We start from the raw sequence: 20,208 nt of genomic DNA, 5'->3' as shown, positions 1-20,208 counted from the left end.
AAACACTCAATTCGTTTTATAAAACGCAAATTAATAATAAATTATTAATTTAATTTAAATAACTGCGGTGAAAATCCAGAAACAATTTTGTATATTTTTTATTTGAAATCAAATCGGGAACCATTACGACCATAGAGAAAATAAACCCATCCATCCATGGCCGATCTTATTGCTGTCAATCTCTATTTCTGTTAAAATAATGAAGCACCTTCAATGATTCTTATTGGGTTTTTAATGTGGAAGTGAAGTGTGGCGGTGCGGTCTCGGTGATAGGGTTCGTTGGTCACCGCCACCATGTTCAGCGGAACGGTGCGCGTAAAGGTGTGTGAGGCTACGGGCCTTCGACCGACCGATTTTCAGAAACGGCACAATATGACCTTCGGGAAGCCTGGTGAGTTCACCGTGCACTGTAAACATTCCTTACAGTCACCATCATCGATATTTTGCGACCCTTTACACAAAAAGTTATCACGTATTAAAGTTTGCGCACAAAAGAATCTGTTTACTATAATGGGTGTTGGTGTTTTGTAAATACGCGATATCTTTGCAGACGATCAGCCAATAGACCCGTATGTGTCGATCGACGCCGATGAACACCATTTAGACCGCTCCAGCACGAAACCAAAAACATTTGACCCTGTATGGAATGAGACATTTATTCACGAAGTTCAGAACGCAACTAAGTATGTATAATAAGATAGTTTAATTGGAAACAACTTAATTTTGTTCTGGTTGATAAAAATGTGTCTATTTTTTTTTAGTTTGGGTATCACTGTTTTCCATGATGCTGCAATACCTCCAGATGACTTTGTGGCAAACTGCACAATTCCCTTTGAAGATCTCATGCATCGTGAAAAAGACGCCACAGATTTTTGGGTGAGTTAATACTTCTTCCTTTTACAACTAAAGCACAACTGACATAAATCTTAGATCAATCTAATCAATAAACTGTCAATCATATTATAAGATGTCATGTACAAAAGAGGTTCTTATCTTTTGTTTGTGTTGATAAATGTTATTGTTTATTTCTATTTTAAAAGTTTCAGTTGTCTTTACCGATTTACTCATGAATGTTTATGTGTTCAATTAAAACTTCCATTAAAATATTCCAGTAAGTAGGTATATTTATCTAGTGAATTTTTGTAATTTCATAATAAGGTTTAATTATTTTCATTTATAAAATAGTTTTATTGCACTTATGACCTACCGCAACATTTCATTATACTTTACTTGAGTCTACCTAACAACACATCCATGTTGTACTTCATCTATTGCCTTTACCTAATAAAATTGTTATGTATATAAAACCTAAGTAAAAATGTTAATGACACAAATAATTCCCGCGGAATGTTTGCCATTGAAAAGTATCTAAAATAAGAATAAATAAAAGCGCTAAGAGTCATAATGTGTCACAGATGTTGCATCCTGTTTTCATCGACTGAATCAGTGTGAGATAAACATTGTCTTTTCCTTATATCTCTAAATGATGTTATTTTTAACATCGGTGCCAGTTATTGGGAAATAATGAATTGAACTAAAAATTGTTTGATGTGTATTTCTAATTTTGAATGGCTGATGCAATCGTTTATTTGTTTTTCAAGAGTTCTGGGATTTGTTGTTTTTTGATGGCTATTATAATTATTGTGCTAGTGTATGTTGATTGAATAATTTATTGTCATGTAGAGATATATTTATTATTAAACAATATTGATGGTATTGGAATTTTTTAAATTGTTTATTGATGAAAAGCTAAGTTTTACTACATTATGTTCGTATATTTTTGTTCTAAAAAGAAGGAAGTATTTATCTAGTTAAGTACCAATACAGATCAACATAAAGTCCTTTGTGCTGATCTATGTATTGTCAATTTATTGCGGTGACCTATATAAAATTAGGTTACAACACATTGGTGCAGAATACCAATGAAAAATATTGCAATTGCAGGTATACTAATTTCCTTTTGGAATAATGAATCTATCCATGATTTGTTATAAGTATACTTAACAACTGAAAATATTTCCAAACATTTGAAAAAACATTCATTCATTCATTTAAGTTTCTCAGATTATGATACTACAATAGAGGATTTTTTTGTTATAGGTGGACCTAGAACCTCAGGGAAAAATTCATCTCAAAATAGATCTGAAATGGAATTCTCAAGGTAAGTTGTATTAATTATAATATGCTGTAATATATGAATACTAGAACATAATGAAATTGAAATATTTTGGATCTATTCTAAAAACAATGAATTACATTGTAATTGATCTTAAATAACTTATTAAGTTGCCTTGAACATTCAATTTAAAAGAAGAAGGCTGTATCGTTAAATAAAATATTTTAATGTTTTACATACTTTCAAATCACTGATGTAATCTTTGGTTTTGGTCTTGTTTATGTGTTTTGTTTATTTAATTTTTTTTTTCATTATTTTGTAACATGTTAGCCAGTCATGAAGTTCAATAGCGGTTTAATTAAGAGTTTTGGCCACAATGATCTTTGCTATTTTCATAATTAATAAAGTGCCTAGCCTTTTAATGAAACGGCTGATTAAGCTATCACATATAAGTGATGTAACATGTCACTCCGGGTACTCCAGTGGGTGTGGTGAGCGGCAGCGCGTCCGGGCCGCGGCGCGAGTTCAAGGAGGGCGCGGGGTTCGCTCGGCGCCGCGGGGCTCTGCGCCGCCGCGTGCACCAGGTCAACGGGCACAAGTTCATGGCCACCTTCCTGCGACAGCCCACCTTCTGCTCGCACTGCAGGGAGTTCATCTGGTTAGTGCAACACTTATAAAGAGTTAATTAATAAATTCTGAGTCTATGTGTAGGTTCTGGAAGCAAACCTAAAAACTGTTAGGGTAATACATCTATAAATGTAAAGAAAAATTTTCTGTGTTTATATGCAGCTACTAGAAGCAAATCCAAAAAGAGAATGTCTGAAAGTGTAATACAGTATTATCATGTATCCGACTTAACACTACTAAAGTAATTCAATCATTTTTTTTTCTTACAGGGGCCTCGGAAAACAAGGATATCAATGTCAAGGTGAGATCACATTAGTTTTTTCAATACTTTTTTTTTTTAATAGAAAAGTTGTTGAAATTTTTGGCTGCTAATTTTTCGTAAACTTTTGACTAAGGAACATTTTGATATATTTTTTTCTAAAGTTTCTGAATATAATATTCTGTATATACCCACTATAAATATTTATAAATATTTATTTATAATATAATATTTCAGTTTGCACTTGCGTGGTGCACAAGCGTTGCCATTCGTCCGTCGTCACCAAGTGTCCCGGCATGCGTGAGGAGGTAAGAATTTTTATATTTTATGTTTATTGGGAGATTTACGTATAAAATAAGTATTCAGCTTTGTTTGCACATCAATTTCAATTGTTTTTTATCTATACAAAATAAGGTTACATAAATTTTCTTTCTTTTTTTATAATGGTCTGACACATCTTGTAATTTTCAAATATCACATGGTGGTTGGACAATTTATTTACGATCTCTTTGATTTAACATCACAACACTTTTTACAAGTGTTTTGATATGAAATACACTATCTTGCTATGTTCAAACATAATAATATGTTATTTGGGCATATTTTTCATGATCTCTCGATCACACCACCTGTTTTTGTAGGTGTTAACATCTGTTTTTACAAGTGTTTCGATATGAAATACACCTTACAAACCATCTTAGGTCCCCTTAATACAGGTTATACCTAGTAAGGGGGCCTGAACCCCAATCTAACGTGACAAATTAATGTATGAATTCAATTAAAGATTTTATTTATTATTTATTATTAGCTTAACCTACGTATTTAACCCTACAGCAGCAGCAGAGCGTATCATGTGCGTCTGGTGGGCAGCGCTTCAGTGTGAACGTGCCGCACCGCTTCGTGGTGCACTCGTACAAGCGCTTCACGTTCTGCGACCACTGCGGCTCGCTGCTCTACGGGCTCATCAAGCAGGGCCTGCAGTGCGAGGGTGAGATACTTGTATAGACGAACAGATAAATATAATTACTAATATTATAAATGCGAAAGTAACTCTGTCTGTCTGTTACACAATCACGCCTTAACTACTGAACCAATTTGCATGAAATTTGGTATAGAGATATTTTGATACCCGAGGAAGGACATAGGATAGGTTTTATCCCGGAAATCCCACGGGAACTATGCGGGTTTTTCATTGACTGCGCGGGCGATGCAGGGGTGGAAAGCTAGTGTAGTATAAGAGAGAATAAAAACATAACATTTTTCAAGTGTAGAGTCAACAGGTACCTTCTAGGGAAGCGCGTACTTAGACCACATCTCAGCTTAACTTCAGGCAAGATTGTGGTCAAGCATCTATTCTCAATAACAAAAAAAAAATGCACATGAATATTTGCGCAACCAATCAATGGGTAGAATGTATTAGCGACTTAATATTGTCTACTAGCTTCCGCCCGCGACTCCGTCCGCGCGGAAGTCGGTCTTTGCGTGGATGGTTTATTTCTCCATTTTGAGTAACTCGGACAATGACATCTTATAAATATCTATTGGACCCAAATACGGCTAGGTCTATAATAATACGCAACGTGTGTTCGCGGTACCTACTACAGAACAACGTCTATGGATAACTGAAAAATTGAGATTAATTTTTTTTCTACGTATTTTTTCAGGATAAAAAGTATCCTATTTTACGCCCAGGATAATAAGGTATAATTATACCAAGTTTCATCGAAATCGAACCGGTAGTTTTCACGTGATGTCTTCACATACAGACAGACAGACAGACAGACAGACAGACAGACAGACAAAAATTTTTTTAATCACATATTTGGGTTTGGTATCGATCCAGTAACACCCCCTGCTAGTTATTTTTTCAATATTTTCAATGTACAGAATTGACCCTTCTACAGATTTATTATATGTATAGATTATTTGTAACTACATTCTTGCATATAAATATAATTTTATTTGAATTTGATGGGTACACTATCACACGGAACGGGTTATGGTTTCTAGTCGATTCAGTTCATTCAATGCTGGAAAGGTAAGTAAATTGCTGCGTGGAATTACCGAGTGAAGGTTTTATACAGTGCTGCCATCTCTCGGAATGCGGGCATTTTAAATCAACTTAATCATTTATTTATTGCACTAGACTTTATTCAGAAAGGTATTGTTATCTTCGAAATACAGAAAAATAATAATTTACCAGTTCAAACAGCAGTACTACAATGAAGATTGAAGAACCTGATACATTTCACATGCCAAATACTGTATATAATAATACAATTGTTGCAATATTGCAGTGTGCTCGATGAACGTGCACAAGCGGTGCCAGAAGAACGTGGCCAACAACTGCGGCATCAACACCAAGCAGATGGCCGAGATCCTCAGCGAGATGGGCATCACCCCGGACAAGAACCCGCGCCCCCGGGCTTCCAAGGTAATGCACCACATACCTCACTAACTGTACATAATATGTAACACTATAAAATATATATGTTACCGGAAATGTATGTAATCCGTCATTGTATACAATAGGCATGACGACAGTATCCATAAATGATCTTATTAGTGTTTTCAAGGGAAAATGTATAATAAATAAATAAAATATAGTGACTTAAAAATCTAAAAAACATTAAGATTAATGAGATTATCAATAAAATAAAACATTGAAATTCTGCAGTTGGCCATTTTGACTAAAACACGCGTGACGTCACGTTTAAGCAAACAACTCACTACAGATGTATTTTGTTGTTATGAATATGTTGAGAATACGCATTTTTATTTATTTTCTTTTGTTTCACGTATGCTTTATCGACTCAGAACAGAAATATAATTGCGAATTCACAATACGTGGTTTCGGGGTTCTCCGCGCCCACTTTATACAATCATTTCTTATTATTTTCTCGCTTGAAATAATTACTAACACATTTTTGAGCATTATTTTTATGTGGATTCACACTGCAATACTGCACACCACTTATAAACTTTGAAATTCGTTTCTATAACACATATTAAATAAATATTTATTTAATTTTCTTCGCAATGCGTACAAATAATTACGTATTTACTAAAGAGTGACGTCATACCTACGCCATGACACCTGCGAGCTGTTTTGGCACAGTTTATAAATATTTTTTGAAAAATGGCTTCTAACTTCGTTAAATTTAAGTATATTACCGAAATATAGGGTTTTTCTTGTATAGTAAACGTATACACACATTATGGAAGAGGATTTCAAAGTCTTTCGTCATGCCTATTCCTAGGAAATGTATAGAATTCCTAAAATCGCACGGAAATGTGTGAAATAAATAATTTTATATACATTTCCTAGGAAATCTATACATTTCCTAAATAGCTATCGGAAATGTAAAACATTTAAGATATTGATATGTCGCTGGCAAATTGTATATAATCTGGCCGTTTACAAATGGTCGGCATTCTGTAGTAACTATGCCGATAATTCGTAATCAGACGGATACGGCGGATTATACAATTCGACTGCGCCAAATATACGCGGGGACCGCGGGACGAGGGGACTGATCACTTGCCAAATGAAAATTTGATTTTATAAGAATAAATATAAGTTGATTTTGTGATATTTACGTTAAAATTTAGATAATAATATGAACATAATATTATTACAATTTTACGGTATGACTGTTACCCGATTGTATCAATAAGAGCTATAATAAAAGAAAAAATAACAACGTGTTTTATTACAGAAAGCATTTACTTTACACATTTCCTAATACGATATCGGAATTGTACACATTTCCTAGGAATTGTATACAATTCCTTAATTTCATACATTTCCGGTAACATATATAAATACTTTTAGTAAACTATGTTTTGACTACAAACTACAAACACGACACTTCAAACACGACACTTACACACGACACTTCATACACGACTCTTAAAACTCGACACTTCATACACGACACTTCAAACACGACACTTCAAACTTGACACTGCATACACGACACTTCATACAAGACACTTCAAACACGACACTTCACACACGAAACTTCACACACGACACTTCAAACACGACACTTCAAACACGACACTTCACACACGACACTTCAAACACGACACTTTATACACGACACTTCATACGCGACTGTTCAAACTCCACACTGCATACGCGACACTTCAAACTCGACACTTCATACACGACACTTCAAATTCGACACTTCATACACGACACTACAAACACGACACTTCATACACGACACTTCAAACACGACACTTCAAACTCGACACTTCAAACTCGACACTTCATACACGACACTTCAAACTCGACACTTAATACGCGACATTTCTAACTCGACACTTAAAACTCGACACTGCATACACGACACTTAAAACTCGACACTTCATACACGACACTTCAAACTCGACACTTCATACACGACACTTAAAACTCGACACTTCAAACTCGACACTGCATACACGACACTTCATACACGACACTTCAAACTCGACACTTCATACACGATACTTCATACACGATACTTCATACACGACACTTCAAACTCGACACTTCATACACGACACTTCAAACTCGACACTTAATAGTTAATACGTGACACTTCAAACTCGACACTGTATACACGACACTTCATACACGACACTGCATACACGACACTTCATACACGACACTTCAAACTCGACACTTCATACACGACACTTCATACACGACACTTCATACACGACACTTCATACGCGACTGTTCAAATTTGACACTGCATACACGACACTTAAAACTCGACACTTCATACACGTAACACGACACTTCAAACTCGACACTTCATACACGACACTTCATACGCGACACTTAATGCACGACACTTAAAACTCGACACTTCAAACTCGACACTTCATACACGACACTGCATACACGACACTTCATACACGACACTTCATACACGACACTTCATACGCGACAGTTCAAACTCGACACTGCATACACGACACTTCATACACGACACTTCAAACTCGACACTTCATACGCGACACTTCATACGCGACACTTCAAACTCGACACTTCATACACGACACTTCAAACTCGACACTTAATACGCGACACTTCTAACTCGACACTTCATACACGACACTTCATACACGACACTTCAAACTCGACACTTCATACACGACACTTCAAACTCGACACTTAATACGTGACACTTCAAACTCGACACTGCATACACGACACTTCATACACGACACTTAATACACGACACTTCATACACGACACTTCAAACTCGACACTTCATACACGACACTTCAAACTCGACACTTCATTCACGACACTTCATTCACGACACTTCAAACTCGACACTTAATACGCGACACTTCAAACTCGACACTTCAAACTCGACACTTCATAGTTCATACACGACACTGCATACACGACACTTCATACACGACACTTCATACACGACACTTCAAACTCGACACTTCATACACGACACTTCATACGCGACACTTCACACACGACACTTCATACGCGACACTTCAAACTCGACACTTCATACACGACACTTCAAACTTGACACTTAATACGCGACACTTCATACACGACACTTAATACACGACACTTCAAACTCGATACTTCATACGCGACAGTTCAAACTCGACACTTCATACACGACACTTCAAACTCGACACTTAATACGTGACACTTCAAACTCGACACTGCATACACGACACTTCATACACGACACTTCATACACGACACTTCAAACTCGACACTTCATACACGACACTTCAAACTCGACACTTCATTCACGACACTTCAAACTCGACACTTAATACGCGACACTTCAAACTCGACACTTCAAACTCGACACTTCATACACGACACTGCATACACGACACTTCATACACGACACTTCAAACTCGACACTTTATACACGACACTTCATACGCGACAGTTCACACACGACACTTCATACGCGACACTTCAAACTCGACACTTCATACGCGACACTTCATACACGACACTTCATACACGACACTTCAAACTCGACACTTCATATGCGAGATGCGACACTTCATACACGACACTTCAAACTCGACACTTCATACACGACACTTCAAACTTGACACTTAATACGCGACACTTCAAACTCGACACTGTATACTCGACACTTCATACCCGTCACTTCAAACTCGACACTTCATACACGACACTGCATACACGACACTTCATACACGACACTTCATACGCGACAGTTCAAACTCGACACTGCATACACGACACTTCATACACGACACTTCAAACTCGACACTTCATACACGACACTTCAAACTCGACACTTCATACACGACAGTTCAAACTCGACACTGCATACACGACACTTCATACACGACACTTCAAACTCGACACTTCATACACGACACTTCAAACTCGACACTTCATACACGACACTTAAAACTCGACACTTCATACGCGACTGTTCAAACTCGACACTACATACACGAAACTTCATACATGACTCTTAAAACTCGACACTTCATAGACGACACTTCAAACACGACACTTCAAACTTGACACTGCATACACGACACTTAAAACACGACACTTCGATTGAATATATCCAGCATTGAGTTATCCCCAAGACGTATTGCTTAAGAATTTAATACATCAGTGTATGGATTTTTTATTTAAAACACGATGTTTGTTCGGGTAGCAGCAGTTGAATAATTTCCATAATATGATTTTACATATGTATTTGTTGTTTGTGTTTTTTATAAATAAACTCTTTATTATACTACAATATGAAATTGTTTCAGTACTTGAACACACCGATGCTGGAGGGTCCGCCGGACTTCCTCCCCGAAGACGGGAAAGACGAGCGGCAAGATGACAAAGGTAACGCTTTTGTTGTTGACTGTACATTTCTTGTCTCTTTCACTTGTACTGGAATAGAGCGAGACTGCTTGATTGTGTCTAGAATTATTGGTTGATAATTAGTTTAGTATGGTAGAATTTTTTTGCGGACTGTACAGTGTACACCACTTGTATCTTTCGTTTGTACACGAATAGAGCGGGAAAGCATGACTTATTTTATTACTACTAGAGTTTTATTTTATTACTATTATTAATTGTAGTAATGTTTTCAACTTTAAGTGTTTCTTGATGTTTGCTTTTGTGATTTGAAAAATGTGTTTAATAGATTATTTTTATTTCTTTTTCTTTGCAATTTGTATATGTTATGTATTGTGTGTTTATTGTTCAATGTAATATAGAGCTGGAGGAGGGCCAGAAACTGTGGGGGTCTCAGTGGGAGGAACTGCGCGACATATTCAGTAGTTACCAAGGTTCACACAAACGTACATACATACAGATGCTTCGGTGGCGGGATGTTGCTGTGTTTTTGTTGATTTTTTTTATATTTTTTTTGTGTTTTATTTTGGCAGCAATAACTTTAAATTGATTGAAAAAATAAATAGATTTCTAAGCACTTTTCGCAAGAATTTGCATCTCACTTGAGTTTTGTGATCGAGTGCAGTCTTAATAACAATAATTGCTTATGCTGGAAACAAGAAATTTTAATAGGCAAAACCAAATCATTGCAATCATATTTAAGAGTATTAAATTAAAAAAAAAATTGTCATTGCAACCACTTTTCAAATTGGCAAAAAAATATATTTTAGAAACGTATTATGATAAAAACACATACCAATGAAAGTTATTGCTTTTTACATTGTTTGTGTTGCATTTTCCGTTATGTTTTTGCGTATAGGTGCGCCGCCGGAGCCCGCGTGGTCCTCCGCGTGGGACGACCTTGAGGACGTGTTCGGGTTCAAACAAGGTGTTTGTCTGTTTGTTTGTCTGCTTGTTCACTGTTGCGGTATACACGGTGTTTGGTCGCTTGGTAGTTTGGGAGACTTGGTGTGATAATGACATAAAGATGTGTAATTGCAAAATTTAAGTTGTAACACTTTATCATGTTATTTATGGGATTTTGGTAAGATATTTGAAGGGAAGTGTCACAAAGTGTAAGTTATGGAAATTGTGTCATTTTAAAAAGTTGGGATACTCATCGCTTAAAAAGCACTGGTTGAAACAAAAAATGCCTTTGATATTTTAGGCACTAACAATATCTTCACAGCCTATGATCTAATACAACTTTATTTTCATCAAGCACCTTTGAATTTATATTTTATATTATAAATGGTACAGGGTCTGAGAGCACGGGCGGGCACAAGGTGTCGCTGGACGACTTCCACTTCATCAAGGTGCTCGGCAAGGGCTCCTTCGGGAAGGTCATGCTCGCTGAGAAGAAGGGCACAGATGAGGTGAGATTATTTTGCCATTATTTGTTAAAGAACTTGTTGGCTGTCTTCGCGATATGGACTTGTTTAATTAAAATAATGTATACTTTAGGATTATAAAAATTGAGATGATAGTATTTCAGCTTATTGTATGTTTTTTACAAACGCACAGATTTTAGCTACGTACAGGCTTACTTCATTTTTTAGACAGCAAAGTGTTATATCGTTACTCGGTCATTTTGTGATTGTCACAACGCGTAGGGAGCGGTGTCATAACAGCCATAACACCAATTTCACCACGTAGTTCATTTACTGCTTCCACGGCGCATTACACCGGGGCCAATCCCTTCAAAAATGATAAAAACCTAAAAAAATAGTAGTACTTTTTTCAAAAAATTTGGGGGCTTTTTGTTCGTTGAAATATCTACTTTTTGATGGTGTAAATTATAATATACATAACGATAGGAAATTTACTCAGAAAATGCATACAAACAGTGTGATAATGAGCTTTTATTTTTCCTTTAATTTTTATCACATTCCCCTCCTTTTATAATGGGTTTCATCCTACTACTATTTTGTTTTGTTTCAAAAATTATCGACCCTGGTGAAATAATGTATCTTATTCTTAACACCTATGTATACCATGTTTACTTGCAAATAAACGATTTATTTATTTATTCATATCCACTAAAATACGTGTTCGCGCTGCAGGTGTACGCGGTGAAGGTGCTGAAGAAGGACGCCATCATCCAGGACGACGACGTGGAGTGCACACTGACGGAGCGGCGCGTGCTGGCGCTGGCCGCCCGACACCCGTTCCTCACCGCACTGCACTGCGCCTTCCACACGCCCGAGCGCCTGTTCTTCGTCATGGAGTACGTCGACGGCGGCGACCTCATGTTCCAGATACAGCGCGCGCGCAAGTTCGACGAGCCGCGCGCCAGGTACGTACATGTGGCACGTTGCACTTGTGGCACGTTACACATGTGGCACGTTGCACTTGTTGCACGTTACACATGTGGCACGTTGCACTTGTGGCACGTTACACATGTGGCACGTTACACTGGTGACACGTACAAAAAATAACACGTTACACTTGTGATACGTTACAATTATGGCACGTTACACTGGTGACACGTTACAAAAATTACACGTAACTCTTTGGCACGTTATTAAAATGACACGTTACACTTGGCACGTTATTAAAATGACTCGTTACTTGTGTCAGCTTACAATTGTGGCACGTTACGTCGGCAGGTTCTACGCGGCGGAAGTGACGCTGGCGCTGCAGTTCCTGCACGCCAACGGAGTCATCTACCGCGACCTCAAGCTGGACAACATCCTGCTCGACAGCGAGGGGCACTGCAAGCTCGCTGACTTCGGCATGTGCAAGGAGGGCATCATCGGTGCGTCATACAACAATCATTCATTTATATAATTTACGCTCTGTACCACTCGATGGAATTGCAATTTACAACCTGTACGCGTTTGATTTCGTGCATACCTGTACGCGTTTGATCTCGTGCATACCTGTACGCGTTTGATCTCGTGCATACCTGTACGCGTTTGATCTCGTGCATACCTGTACGCGTTTGTAAGCGTGCATACCTGTACGCGTTTGATCTCGTGCATACCTGTACGCGTTTGAAAGCGTGCATACCTGTACGCGTTTGTAAGCGTGCATACCTGTACGCGTTTGATCTCGTGCATACCTGTACGCGTTTGAAAGCGTGCATACCTGTACGCGTATGTTGCATACGTTTACACTTTTAACGTGAAAATAAATTTTCATGTTACAAAAACGATCAAAATCTTCAGCCAAATTTCAAATCGATCGATCCTGTTATCAATCAGTCAGTCAAATTTTTTCCTAACGTCAAAATGTTTTAAAACGTCATGTTATTTCGATTTTTTAATATTTTTAGTAAGGTTTTTCCTAAAATATAACACTATACGTTATGTGGACAGTTTTTCATTGAACACTTTGTTATTGCTGTTTTCAAAACACAACGAAAACTCTGCCAAATAGACACGAAAGCAGAGTTTTTGGTTTTTGAGCGTGATTGGGAGTTTATATTGTACGGCTATTGGCAGATATTTTTTGTGTATTAGAAATGAGATTTAAAAAAATTGTCGATATACAATTTATATTTGCTCTAGTTTTTGTTTTGCTCTCTAATAAGACAACTGTTATTAGTAGAAATTAAAGACGTTTACGTTTCAAACACGATTTATTCATTATAATTTTCTGACGTCTTCGTCTACTTGTATAAAATATATTTTTTTTTTGTATGTTTTCACCCTATCGTTAATACGATATCGTTGATTCTTAGTAATCTTAGTAAAATAAATTATTTTCAGATGGTGTAACCACTACCACTTTCTGTGGAACACCGGATTATATTGCTCCTGAGGTAAGCTTTTACAAACAGTATCTTATTTGTCACATTAATAAAATTCTGGATCATGAATGTCTTTTTCTTTCTTAGTAATAAGGTATTATAATTAATCTTATCTTATTTTTTCATAATGAGATTATGTACTATTTTACTAAACTTAAACAAAAATACATAAATTAAGAATGTAAATAAATTAATTAAATACGTTAGCTAGACGACACACGACGTGTGTTACGTTAACAATATTATTTTCCCTACTACTGTATAGAAGCTATTGTTGTATAACAGATTGTGCAAGAGCTCGAATACGTGCCATTACCTTACTTTATTTACTATTATTATGTCCTGCGGAAGCTCGAAATATAGTCCACGTATCTCTTCGACTTCTATATGAGCTAATTTCGTGTCTCGTGTCACAGAATATTATAAATGCGAAAGTTTTGTGAGGATGTGTGTGTGTTTGTTACTCTTTCACGCAAATACTACTGAACCGATTACAATGAAATTTAGCACACATATAGAGGGTAACTTGGAATAACACATAGGATAGGTTTTATCCCGGAAATCCCAAGGGAACGGGAACTATCCGGGTTTTTCTTTGAAAACGCGGGCGAAGCCGCGGGCGGAGAGCTAGTTAAGCAAAAAAAGAGTGTGTGTACTTATGTACACGCGTTAGAAGTTATTCTTCTTTGGCTTATGGAAAAAGTACTAGAATATAGAACTTGAACAATGAACAGTTATCAATTTTCATACCACCTAGAATTAACTTCATGCTGTTAAATTTAGGTGTCGGTGTGCGCGCGCATCGTAAAAATTCACTCTCATCATTTTTCTCCACCTCGCCAAAAGAAGTATAACTTCGATAAATAACCAATTTGGTGTGGCAGATCCTGCAGGAGCTGGAGTACGGCGCGTCGGTGGACTGGTGGGCGCTGGGCGTGCTGCTGTACGAGATGCTGGCCGGCCAGCCGCCCTTCGAGGCCGACAACGAGGACGACCTGTTCGAGAGCATCCTGCACGACGACGTGCTCTACCCCGTCTGGCTCTCCAAGGACGCCGTCGCCATACTCAAGGGTCTGTCCTTCTCCACGCTGTATCTCGTGAACCGTGAGAGCTGGCCTGCTGAAATTTTCACATGATGTATTTCCGTTGCCGGCTATAACAACAAATACTTAAAATTAAAAAAAAATTGGTTGCCTGTAAAGTCGGTATACGGGCGAAAGTTTTACGTGACAACGACTTTTTATGTCTGTCTCTCTCGCTCTTAGGCGGGCTAACCATGCCCGCGTGCCTCTTTCGGTGACTCATCGTAACTTTACCGAGCGTTACACTTTTTCATAAGTGACTCCCAGCTGCAACCTAATTTAAGACGTTGTCACGTCAAAAATATAATATATTTACAAGTAATCATTGCATTCAATTCTAGATATCACATTTCGATTTTTAGAGTAACGTCTCTAGTATTTAAAAAGAAAAGAGGTTAACTGACACATCATTGTAGCGACGTCAGCTCTTTAGAATGGTTTATTAGTAAAATCAAACATTAAAATTACTCGTATCGGTCATTATTATTAAAAATATGAGTAATCATAAGTGACCAAAGTTAAGCAAATGTGCAGTTTTAACAAAACGAAATAATATATTATACTATATCGTTGTTGAATTTTGTTCAACTGTCAAATGTTGTCTATTAAAGTGGCTTAACTATAAGACCAACAGGAGCGGAGTCACGCGGGTGAAACCGCGAAGTGCAGCTAGTTTTTGATATAATATTGTGTGTACGCAGGTTTCATGACGAAGAACCCAGCCCGCCGGCTGGGCGTGGTGGGCGGTGAAGCTGGGATCCGCGCGCACGCGTTCTTCCGCGAGATCGACTGGGACGCGCTCGCCCGCCGCACTGTGCGCCCGCCCTTCCGACCCAAGGTATATTAATTATACGTATATTTAACGATATTCGTCGAGAATTACTTAACCCATTGACCACCGAGGAGCTCAATGAGACCACGACACAATAGATTTTCTATTGTGTCTGTGATTCCGGGGGCTGAGGCATTAAATTCCTATTTATACACAGATTAAGATTCTTCAAGCGTAGAGTGAACGGTTGTCTACTAGGGAAGCGCGTACCTTAGGCCACGTCTTAGCTTTCCATCAGGCGAGATTGTGGTCAAGCATTTCCCTATCTAGAAAAAAAAGGCAGGAATAAAATCTATCTGGAGAATTTTTTAAAGAATAGGAAAAAAAAAACCATCACGCGGTTGGATTCGAATCCGCGAATTTGTCGACCACCCGTAGCTCTAGACCAAAAAAATATAAAACATTTGAATGCACACATATTAAATATCAAAATCTATCGTATCGTTAATCCTATATATGAGGAATTTATATCACACTGTTTCCATTTTTTTCACATTAATTAACTAATAATTGTTGACAAAAGGAACGTATACAAGTAATCCCAATTATGATTGCAGAAGAGCAAGCGCGAAGCGGCCAATTTCGACGCGGAGTTCACGAAGGAGGAGCCGTGCCTCACGCCCGTGCCGCCCGACGTGCTGAGAGCCATCAACCAGGTACACACTATTGTTAATATGTATCTCAATTCTATAATACTCTGGTACCATTATGAGGACACATATAATGCGGAGGCCCTTTCGAGAACTTTACTGTGTTGTGGGACACCAGCCGCAGCCTGCCCATGACTGCACTATAGAGAATAGAGATACAGCCCTGGGCCGACGTAGGACTATTGCGAGATAAAGAAACAAAATGAACTGGGCTATGGGATGTTAATGGGCCGGAATTAATGACTATGTGAGACTATAGCACCTGCCTTTCTACTAAGATATAGCAAAAAATTGTTGGCAGGTGGTGAATACCTATTGAATCGCACATTACAAACATCAATAAAATCAATTTCTTCGATATAAATAAGTTTTCTTCAATCAAACGTTACCTTTGCAGGAGGAATTCCGCGGCTTCTCGTTCGTGAACCCGGACTTCAACCCGCAGCCGCACGAGCGCCCGCAGTGAGCGCGCACACACACACACACCACACATACACATCACACACACACACACCACACTATACACTACACTATACACACTACGCGCCCGTCGTACTGTCGGGTAATAAGCACGCGGAAATATTATGTATAGCGTACGCGCAGTGGGTAAGCACGCGTGGGTTACGGCGATACGTCTTTAACAATAGAAATGAAATTATAGGAAATAATGCCTATTGTAATGTTAGAAAGAACAATCAACTAATATTTTTCCACTCTTAATCAAGAATGTGTTATTGAAAGTATCATGTTGAATCGCTGATGCTTGATTTCTTAAAAAAATAGTCAGAAAACTTCCATGGATAACAGATTTCGCTAAATTTATAGCAATGCACTTACAACTCAATCAATCAATCACGAAAGAAGCTAGAAATCCAACTAATAAAGTTGTCGATTCGAACACATGACAAAAATCGACCAATAGCAGCGCAGTATTTACGTCCTGACTTGTGATTGGACGAAAATCTAGCGTATCGTCGTAACTCACTAACTAAACACTTTACAAATAATCTACATTTGTGTTGAAAATCACAATTATGTATCGGAATATTACATCACAATGTTTAAAGGAATAAGTATAATATTATATTGGATAAGTTGAGATTTTTATATTTATTATTACCAACATGGTAACCGTTTTACGATTTATTTTATATTTTTGTTACATGTTTTTTGACATGATCGTTGGAATTATGATAATGACTTGCGGTGTGATGTAATCTGTCGATGAACAAAGAATCGAGTCAAAATATCACTGATCTTATTAACTTGTGGTGTGTTCAAAATATATTAATTTCCAATAGAAGAGTTAATGCTTAACATTTATCTGTAAAAGCATGGAAACTACACTAAGTATCTAGGTTGATATAACAGAGTCATATATTATAAACATAGTGTAACGCACTAAAGAATTTGGATGGTTCACGTGACGTCACGTGCGAAAGTTCTCGAAGGATCTAGTCAGGTGTTTATTGTGTAGTATTATTTCAGTTGGTTTTGTACGTTTCGTCTAAATGTACGTCTGTCTGTCGTAGCGTAGTTAGTGTAGCGCTCGGGCGGTCGGCACGCTCGCTTCTTCCGTAATTTTTTTTCGACTATTTTTCTTAGTAACAAGTATAAGGTGACACTTGCGACCGCTAGATGGCGTTGTTTGTTCCACCAGACCACATATGGTCTGTGGACTAGTAGTTCTATATACTCTACAGACCATATGTGGTCTGTGGACAGTGAACCTGTTAAAGTAACTGAACAGATGCCGTATTATTACCATAAAAAATATGTTGTTAATTGCCTGCTTATGTTGAAAAAATAATTGAAATAAACATTGGGAAGTGAAAATTGAAATTGAGCGCCATCTAGCGGCGGTAAAGTGTCGCACAAAGATCGCGATACCTCACAAACGAGTTGCCAAATCAGTTCGCTTGATATGTTTCTTATGACGTTTCTGTCCGCGGATACCAGCCAATATTATATTTTGCTCGTTGATCTGTTTTTAGATATAATTTATGAAGTATTTATAAGTGTTAAGTATGAGATGTATAATGTTAGGTTATTCCCCCGCGCCGGTGTAATCGATGTTGATTCGTGATAATGTTCCCTCAACTGTAGTCGGGGAGGCGACCGCCTTCTAGCTTGGAGTATCTTATATTTATGTACACTGCGAATTTTATCGGTCAGTAAGTGTGAAAATACTTTCGCGACCCGCCGCGTCGAGCGAGAGATTCTTAATAATTGCGATTATAAATTAAATTGAATTAAAAAAAATCAAAAAAAATCTTAAGCTCCTAGTTTGTTGAGAAATATATTTTCCCTGAAGATAAACATATATAAAGAGGTTAGAGCAATTATTGATTGTTGTAAATATTGAATAATATTTTAACGCATAGTGTGAACGCGACCTAAGGACATCTTGTTGGGAGGTTGCGCTCTCGTACTCGAATGCATAAGGTCTCTCTTTATTGAGCGTTTTAGAATAAATATCACTATTTTGGGGTCACTTCTCGGTTCAAAACAGATAAATAAATAAATATATATTGTTTCAAATGTTAACAGAATTTAAGAAAAATATTTTAAATTTAAATTGTTTTTATTAAGGATGGACCTTATAGGGTAGTAGTATCGACGTGATGGGGCAAGATGCAATCGGATAACCCCATTTGTGTTGGTGTGTGTTTGTATGTTTGTGCGTGTGTATCTGTGTGTGTGCACTTGCTGCGCCGTGGAGAGACAATTATACTTTGGGAGGCAATTTCGTGATTGTCTCTTGGACTATAGTTGTACTTTGGTTTTTGTTTACGTTTACGAATTGTTTATGGTGCGCTCGGATCAAACGGGAACGGGGAAATGTTTTGACAATACGTCGAGTATATTTTGCTAATGGTGTGATAAAAATAGCGTGATTTGAGACTCATACGAATAAAATAAATTTCTTTCATAAACATTTTGGTTACACAAAAATTTACAAATAACTAAATAGCCCCGTTTCCGTTTGATTCGCGTGACCGAATGATCCTTCTAGTCTTATAGTTGTGTTATTTTATAGCTATATGCATTTCACAATACTCAGTGGGTCCTGTCCGCCTTATACAGTATTTTGTTGGCTATTTCACACCAATATCACAGTATACAGATACAACCAGTAGGGAAACTTCATACAACGCGTTTGAAATGGCTCACTCGTAAGCGTATTTACGGGAATCGTAAGGGTATTATCACAATTGATATGAGAATACCCTTATGATTCTTATAGACACGCTTGATTGTGTGCGTGAGCCATTTCGAAGGCGTTGTATGAAGTTTCCCTACTGGTTGTATCTGTATATTGTGCCAATATCCTAAAAAACTAATATTGTCGTGAAATACCAAACGGTTACATGAACAGTTTGAACCGTACGTACTGTGAGTAATAATATAATCTGTATTGTGTTAAACACCTGTTATGAAAATGCGATCTGTTGTTGTGTTGAACATTTACATCGGAAGTATTATTTATTATAGTTTAAGTGGATACCAAAGGTTTAGTTGTAAGCGAGCGGCGAGGTAGCACGGCTAAGGCTTATGTAGTCGTTAGGGTAATGTATTTACTTATGTGCGGGCACTACTTGCGTGGTGGAGGGGACTTGGTCAAGTTTGTGGGTATTTCCAGAAAGTTCTCGAACAATTTGGTAAAAAAAAAACTAATTGTTTTTATCATCTACATGAAAGATCAGCTGAAAGCATGTAAGATTTGTTTTTGTTCATCTTCATGCTGTATAAAAGGTTCACTGAAAGTTAACAACAACGACTTAGCTTCAGTAAGATTGGAGACACATTTCAAAAGGACAATGAGAATTTGCTTAAATATCTGTTCGAACATAATATATACTAAGAATTTGAGCTGCTTTTTTTTCTCGAATGTCACAATATAGAGTCTATGATATGTGTATGATCACCTCTCGCCACGCAAGTAGTGGCCGCGTT

The 20,208-nt window shown here is 37.5% G+C and overlaps 1 protein-coding gene across 3 annotated transcripts; it reads left to right on the top strand.

Annotated features, from left to right (window-relative positions):
• The first annotated feature begins 147 nt into the window (after positions 1-147).
• On the top strand, positions 148-18,416 carry LOC123699459 (protein kinase C). 3 transcript variants are annotated; one of them, XM_045646394.1, is made up of 20 exons: positions 148-391; positions 551-683; positions 762-876; positions 2,101-2,161; positions 2,600-2,774; positions 3,013-3,044; positions 3,240-3,310; positions 3,837-3,990; positions 5,300-5,436; positions 9,801-9,879; positions 10,257-10,328; positions 10,754-10,822; positions 11,194-11,309; positions 11,997-12,229; positions 12,543-12,691; positions 13,647-13,699; positions 14,572-14,758; positions 15,471-15,607; positions 16,159-16,257; positions 16,649-18,416. In XM_045646394.1, the coding sequence occupies exons 1-20, from the start codon at positions 295-297 to the stop codon at positions 16,715-16,717; spliced, it is 2,238 nt and encodes a 745-aa protein (XP_045502350.1). In that variant the 5' UTR covers positions 148-294; the 3' UTR covers positions 16,718-18,416. The 3 variants fall into 3 exon arrangements, with proteins under 3 accessions (XP_045502350.1, XP_045502351.1, XP_045502352.1); XM_045646395.1 differs by lacking the exon at positions 10,257-10,328; XM_045646396.1 differs by lacking the exons at positions 10,257-10,328; positions 10,754-10,822.
• The last annotated feature ends 1,792 nt before the right edge of the window (positions 18,417-20,208 follow it).

The sequence above is a fragment of the Colias croceus genome, chromosome 18, assembly GCF_905220415.1.
Source record: "Colias croceus chromosome 18, ilColCroc2.1".
NCBI classification, from domain to species: domain Eukaryota; kingdom Metazoa; phylum Arthropoda; class Insecta; order Lepidoptera; family Pieridae; genus Colias; species Colias croceus.
This window is presented reverse-complemented; position numbering and strand designations above follow the sequence as displayed.

Bases quoted from the DNA above. Each gene is read 5' to 3' on its own strand.
- LOC123699459 (XM_045646394.1), top strand. From the start codon at position 295: ATGTTCAGCGGAACGGTGCGCGTAAAGGTGTGTGAGGCTACGGGCCTT. The intron at 392-550 runs GTGAGTTCACCG...ATATCTTTGCAG, and splicing joins TATGACCTTCGGGAAGCCTG to ACGATCAGCCAATAGACCCG. The intron at 9,880-10,256 runs GTAACGCTTTTG...AATGTAATATAG, and splicing joins CGAGCGGCAAGATGACAAAG to AGCTGGAGGAGGGCCAGAAA.